Source organism: Balaenoptera ricei, chromosome 5, assembly GCF_028023285.1.
Source record: "Balaenoptera ricei isolate mBalRic1 chromosome 5, mBalRic1.hap2, whole genome shotgun sequence".
Taxonomy (NCBI): Eukaryota; Metazoa; Chordata; class Mammalia; order Artiodactyla; family Balaenopteridae; genus Balaenoptera; species Balaenoptera ricei.
The window spans coordinates 108887782-108895638 of NC_082643.1; the positions used below are offsets into that span (position 1 = coordinate 108887782).

At 32.8% G+C, this 7857-nt stretch overlaps 1 protein-coding gene across 1 annotated transcript in view; it reads left to right on the forward strand.

The window, feature by feature from the left end:
* TET2 (tet methylcytosine dioxygenase 2) overlaps nt 1-7857 on the forward strand; it is a 138957-nt gene that overhangs the window by 121787 nt on the left and 9313 nt on the right. The window contains exon 9 of the mRNA XM_059923359.1: nt 6617-6754. Coding sequence (XP_059779342.1) covers nt 6617-6754 — 138 coding nt within the window. The remainder of the gene's footprint in view (nt 1-6616; nt 6755-7857) is intronic.

Consider the following 7857-nt stretch of genomic DNA (forward strand, 5'->3'; position numbering starts at 1 on the left):
GGAAAGCTTGAGGTGATGAGAAGGTATTCAGAGCAGAGTACACAGCAGCATGGATACGGGAAAGCGTGAAGTGTGACACATTTTGCAAACATTGTCATTAATAATGTTAAAGACTCTAAGGGGACTAGATTAGTCTACGTAGCAGAGATAGACAGGGCACCAATTCTAGTCAACAATTTCTTGTTTCCGTTGTGGACTTTAACATTTTCCCCAAACCTCAATTCATCTTTTTTTTTTTTTTTTTAAGTGGAAGCAAAGGAGGCAACTTTAATAATGACTGTCTCTTTATAAGTTGTTTTATGTCACAACCTAGATATTTAGAGATATATGTTAATGTCTATGAAAATTATTTTAAATGCTATTAATAATAGTGGGATTAATACTGTTATTTTTACAACCTTACCTATTTCAATCAGTGTCACAGAAAAGTATAAGGAATGGTTTGCTACTGTTGTAAAATAATTCTGGTGAGCAAAATAATAAATCAAGCTATAAAAAGAAAATAAATTGAGTCTATGTTGCTAGATTTCAAGTTTGGCCATTTTCTGTTGAGTGAATTTTTTATAGGGGATATTAATCAAATGGCTTTAACTGGGGAAAGGGACAGAACAACAAGCATTGATGTTCTTACTCCTTTGATTCCTATTATAGACTGTCTCATACAAACTTGATTATCTAAGCATTTATATTCTACACTATTACTTTTTGTTTGGAGTATTTTATGCATTTCCTGAACCTGGAATATCTAAAATATGAAGGTATCCCAAGTTTTTAAGTTATAACAAGATTATTAGGTATAATTCCTTAGATGTGTTTTAATATTTGTATATGAGTAAATGTGTAGATAGATATACTAAACAATTGGCATGAAGTTTCAGTTAAGCAAGATGAATAAGGTCTACAGATCTGCTGTACAATCGTACCTATAGTCAACGATAATGTACATTTAAAAATTTGTTAAAAGTGTAGCTCTTATGTTAAGTGTTCTTACCACAATAAAATAAAATTTAAATACATACATACACTCATACATTAAAAAATAAATGTAATGTCTATATAAACTAAATCAACTAATGGCTAAGAACGAATAAGGTGTTTTTTATATTGCATGGTAGGTACTACTGGAAAGTTTATCCATATGTCTTAACATGGTTTAGAGACCCCAGAAAACAGCCATGTGATCTTTTCCTACAGTATACATAACACATCAAGGTTATAGGTGCTGTGAAAGTCTACTATTTGGTATTTGCCTCCTTCCCCCAACTGAATATAGTACCTTTATTTCTCATATATGACTGTTCTTCTTTGCTTTGTTCCTTGATTTCATAAAGTCTTATTGCTGAAGTTAAGCTTCATTGGGTCTTCACAGCATTTCTTCTGTCAGCTCCATGGAATTAGAATATAGGTTTTCTTAACTTAAATATCCTTTATATCTATCCAGTAGAGTTATATTTCTCTATCTTTTCTATGGTTATCTTACCATTAAACTTTAGGACTGAATTAGCAGGCTCAAATCTCAAAATCATGTGCTTTCGTCATGTGTGGAGATGACATTTTAAACCAAGAAAACTTTCTATGACAATGGAAATATTTTCTGTCTACACTGTTCAGAACGGTAGTTACTAGCCACATGTGGTTACTGAACACTTGATATGTGGTTAGTGCAATTGAGTTAATGAACTTTTCATTTTAATTAACTTAAATGTAAATTGCTACATGTGGCTAGTAGCTGCCATATTGAACAGCACAGATTTACACCATCAGAAAGCCATGCACTTAGAACTATCTCCAGACATAGAGATAAATTTCCAGTAATCCATTCACAGACCCCTGCATGGTATTTCTTATGAGATGGCATGTGTCTAAGGACCAGCTAGATTTTGTATACATTTTTATTCAAGGAACAGAATAAAGCTAACTAGATCACAGCATCGCACAATATTATTACAGTAATATATGTGTAATTAGAGTCCCAAAAGGAGGACAGAAAAATATTTTTAAATATAATGGCCAATTATTTTTCAAATTTGTTCAAAACGATAAACCCATTGATCCCAGAAGCTCAGCAAGCCCCAAATGGTGGGGGGGGGGTGGGGGGGGAGATATGAAGAAACTGTATAAAATCACATTAAAATCAATTTGCTTACAGTGATTAAGAGAAAATGTGAAAAGTAGATGGGGGGAAAAAGACATTACTTATAGGGAAAAAATGGATAATAGACACACAAGACTTAAAGTCTGAGAAAGATGCAAGAAAAAAGAGGAAAAACATCCTTAAAGTACAGAAAGAAAAAAAAAAAGACTATCAATCTAGAAATCTATAACCAGTAAAAACAGCTCTCAAAAGTGAAGGCAAAATAAAGATTTTTTTTTTTCAGGCATACAAAAGCTGAAATAAATAATTTACCACCACCGGCAGACTAAAACTTCAAAAGTGTTAAAGGAAGCCCTCTGATAGAAAGAAAAATGATACCAGATAGAATCTGGATTGGCAAAAAGGAATGAAAACATCATAAATAGTAGATATGCGAGTAAAAAGACTTTTTCCCCTTATTTAAAAAATTTCTTTACAAGATAGTTTGTTATTTTAAAATATATTAAAAATGTAATTTAAGGTTTATAACATGTAAAAGTAGCACAGAGGCTTGGGGATTGGAAATATACTGTTGTAAGATTCTTATATTATATATGGATGGAATGGTATATTACTTGAATATAGACTGTACACTACACTGTAAACCTTAAAGCAGGCAGCCACTAACAAAAAGTGTATAACTAATCCCCCAGTAAAGAGATGAGAATGGAATTAATCCCAAAACATATTTTAAAATATGGAACTAAAAGAAAGCTAAAACAAATACAAAACAAATAGCAAATGGTATATTTAATCCCAGCCATATCAAAAACCACATTAAATGTAAATTTTTTTAACACTCCCAATTAAAAGGCAGAGCTTGTGATATTGAATAATCACATTAATACAGAACAATTGTGATATTTAAAAAAGCAAGAACCAAGAAATACCGTGCTAATGTCAATCAAAAGAAAGCTGGAATGATATTAATAGCAAAGTAGATTTCATAGCAAAGAATATCATAAAGAGGATCATTTTATAATAATAAAAAGGTCAGTTTAGCAAGAGAATATGATAATCCTAACTATGCATCTAATAATAGCTTTAAATTTTATTAAACAAAAATTGATACAACTAAAAACAAAGCTACAGTTACAGTCAGTTTTCAATATCTCTCTCTCAAACCATTAGAACAAGTAGACAGAAGATTAGTAAGAGGACAGAAGACTTGAACAACACTTAACGAAATTGATGTTATGTATAGAACTCCCCATGCAATGACAGAATTAACATTATTTTCAAATATACAAGGATGATTTACCAAGATAGTTTATATTCTGGGTCATGAAACAAGTATTGATAAATTTAAAAGCCACAAAATATGTTCTCTGATCACAATGAAATTAAATTGAAAATCTGTACCAGAAGGATACCTACAAAATCCCTAAATATCTGGAAACTTAGCAACTTATTTCTAAATGACCTGTGGGCCAAAGAATAAATCACAAGGGAGAAAGTATTTCAAACTGAATGAAAATGAAGATGTGACATTGAAATTTGTGGGATGCAGCTATGACGCTTACTTAGATAAAGATTTATAACATTGAACATTTATATCAGAAATGTTATATAAAGTCTCAAATCAATGATCTATGCTTATAGCCTATGAAGCTTGGAAAAAGAGCAATTTTAGCCATATAAAAAGCAGAAGGAAGGAAAAACTAAAGGTAAGAACAGAAATCAATGAAATAGAATACAGAAAACAGAATATATCAGTGAAACCAAAAGCTTGTACTTTGAGTCAATTTGTTCAAGAAAAAAAGAGAAGGTACAAATTGTCAATATCAAGAATTAGAGATGAGACACCATTACATACCCTACAGACAGTAAAAGAATAATAATGAAAACATTATTAAAACTTTATGAAAATAAATTTAATGACTTAGATGAAATGGGCAAAGTCCTTGAAAGGCACAAATTACAGAAGCTTACTAAAGAAAAAATACCATGAGTAGTCCTATATCTATTAAAAAATTGAATTTGTAATTAAAAACTTTCCCAAAAAGAAAACTCCAGGCCCAGATAATTTCCCTTCCAAATTTCACTCATTATTTAAGAAAGAAAGAATAGTTCAATGGAAACTCTTCTAGATGGTAGCAGAGGAGTAAGTACTTCCCAGCTCATTCTATGAGGCTGGAAATATCCTGGTACTAAAATCAGACAGGGGCATTAAAGAAAAAATAAAGTCCAATGATCTTCATGAATATTGATGTGAAAATTCTTAACAAAATTTCATCTAAATACATCCAACGATGTGTAAAAGGGATAATATATTATGATCAAATGGAGTTTATTTCAGGAGCAGCTTGTTCATTTAACACTCAAAGATCAATCAATGTGATTCACCATATTAACCAACATAATGGGGAAAACTATCTCAAGAGATAGGGTAAAAGCATTTGACAAAATTTAACATCTATAGAAGGAAACTTCCTCAGCCTGATAAAGGGCATAGATGAAAAACCTAAAACTAACGTCACACATAATGGTGAAAGAACTAAAGTGCTTAGCGTTTTTATGGTAAAGCAGCAAGTTAAAGAAGCATTTCATTCCTTAACTTGCTCAGCTAGGTGGAACTGTAATTTCTTTGCTCCGTTTTGTGACATGAAACTTTTTAATGCTATTTTATTGTAATGGGATCATGCCTATTACCTAAGGTAGGCTTTGCCGTCTGTGAAAACTCAGTAAATGGAAAGCTAAATTTTTTTAAAAACACATTATACATTGGGAACAAGAAAAGCATGTCCATTCTCACCACTTCTAGTTAACATCTTTTTTTTTTAACTTCTCAAGTAGGTTTTACTATTTGTTGAAGATGTTCTCTGTGCCATATTTATAAACATAAATTTAATAAACAATTGTCGTACAATAATAAAAATAAATAATTTTTACTCTTTATCAAATGACTGTTTGCTTAAGAAAATTCAAGGGATGTTTTCAAGAATAGTTCTCATCTTGCCAGCAAGCTTTTTGTGGCAACCTAATTTTTTTAATTGAGGTATAGTTGATTTACAATATTATATGTTTCGCATGTACAACATAGTGATTCACAATTGTTAAAGATTATACTCCATTTATAATTATTATAAAATGTTGACTATATTCCTTGTGCTGTATAATGTATACTTGTATCTTATTCTATTTAACATCTAACTGGAAATTTTAGTGCAATAGGCAAGAAAAAGAAAATAAAAAGGATACAGATTGAATATGAAGAAATGAAACTATCCTTATTTGCAGACAACATGTGTGTGGAAAGTCCCAAAGAGTCTACCAAAAATCCTCCTAGAACTAAAAAATGGTTTATCACAGTTGCAAAATACAAAAATCGACTGTATTTCTGTATACTAGCAATAAACCATTAAAAATTGAAATGAAAACCAATAACAATTAAAATAGCATCAAAAATATGAAATTCTTAATATATATTTGACAAAAATCTACAAGACCTGTGCACTGAAAACTACAAAACATTTCTGAGAGAAATTATAAAAGACCTAAATAACTGGAATGATATACCATGTTCATGGATCACAAGACTAAGTATTATTAAGATGTCAGTTTTCCCCAAATTAATCAATGGATTCAGTATATGACCTATCAAAATCTCACCAGGTGTTCTGAAGGAATTGACAAGGTGATTCTAAAATAAATAGAAATGTAAAGAACCTGTAATAGTCAAACTTTTTTTTTAAAGAACAGAATTTGAATACCTTTACTCCCTGATTTCAAGATTTACTACAAATCCACATTTACTAGTAATCAAGACAGTTGATTATTGGCATATACACACATACATACACACACACACCAGCACACCACTGCATAACAAAAGATCAGAATAGAGAGTCTGGAAATAGATTCAACATGTATGGTCAATTGATTTTCAACAAAGGCAATTCAATGGGATAAGGGTAAACTTTTTACCCAGCAGTGTTTGAACAGTTGGATATCCATATGGAAAAAAATTCTTTGACTCTTAATCTCATACCCTATGTAAAAATCAACTCAAAATGGATTTATTTATATAAAATTTTAGAAAATGCAAACTACAATAATCTCTAGTGACAGGAAGCAGATCAGTAGTTGCCTGGGAACAAAGTGGGAGGCATGAATTATAAAGAGGTGTGAGGAAATTTTTGGGAATGATAGATATGTACATTATTTTGACTGTGGTAGTGGTTTCATGTATGTATATGTGTGTGTGTGTGTATATATATATAATCAAATAGTACAATAAACAGCATATATTTAAAGTGTAAGTCAATTATAGCTCAGTAACACTATTAAATAACTTTACTGTGTCAAGGCATTTGCTCTATTTTGTGTCATTCCATTGTATTTGGGGATATAAAATATAATACTAAGGAACCTTTTTGACCTGCTCAGTACACAGGTCTTGTACTTTTTTCTCAAATGTGTGCCTAAAAATTTGAAATGCCTAAGTACTTCCCCAGTCACACACTCGCTTCTATTTTTCAGATTGAATATGAACACAGAGCACCAGAGTGTCGTCTGGGTCTGAAGGAAGGCCGTCCATTCTCAGGGGTCACTGCATGTTTGGACTTCTGTGCTCATGCCCATAGAGACTTGCACAACATGCAGAATGGCAGCACATTGGTAAGTGGTGCTGAGGAGAGGTTAGCAGCATGTCCTGTTGAAGAGTAGAGGACTGGAAGTTAGCTGCATTTAGAGTAATATGTTTTCTGCCAGTGTCCCTGCAGAGAAGAGTGTTTTCATGAATGATTGCTATTTCAAGGTGACCTTGTTTCACATAACTAGTACTCTTCTAACAGGTTGGCATGGCACATTAGTGGAAAACTGTATTGACAAGCATGTGAAAATCATGGAAATTCTTGGTGCTAATCTAAACCAGTGACTAAGCCTTGCCAGCTACAATTAGATGCCCAAAAAAATTCTTTCAAAATTCACTGTCAGATATCTAGTAGGTTATAATCAGTTAAGCAAAAAGCCATATACAAGCTAAGGTACCAGTCCAGCTTGCAGAGAAAAGTATAAATGAAAAATGCATCGTCGATGTCACACCAACTACTACAGAAGGTTCAAAGTGCAAAAGAACCCATTGTAACTACATATTACAGTGGGTAAAATGGATTGGTCCTTGTATTTGAAGGCTTTGGTAAGGGGAGAAAATGGATCCATCTTAGGGGGGAGCAATGTTGCATACCATCAAAACCCGGGGTGTGGCCTTGCACCTAAAGAGGTGACTCAGAGTGGAGATAAAGAATGAAAGGGGCTTCCCTGGTGGCGCAGTGGTTGAGAATCTGCCTGCCAATGCAGGGGACACGGGTTCGAGCCCTGGTCTGAGAAGATCCCACATGCCGCGGAGCAACTAGGCCCATGAGCCACAACTACTGAGCCTGCGCGTCTGGAGCCTGTGCTCCGCAACAAGAGAGGCCGTGACAGTGAGAGGCCCGCGCACCGCGATGAAGAGTGGCCCCCACTCGCCACAACTAGAGAAAGCCCTCGCACAGAAACGAAGACCCAACACAGCCAAAAATAAATAAATTAATTAATTAATTTAAAAAAAAAATCCTTATGAAAACATCATGGTATATACCACAAAAAACTGTGATATGTCTTAAATATGTAATTTTCAGGACTTAAAAAAAAAAAAGAATGAAAAAGCTCAAATACAGAAATTATAAATTAACCTAATGAGTTATCAACATGGATACAGGTGTAATTGAGGAAGATGACCA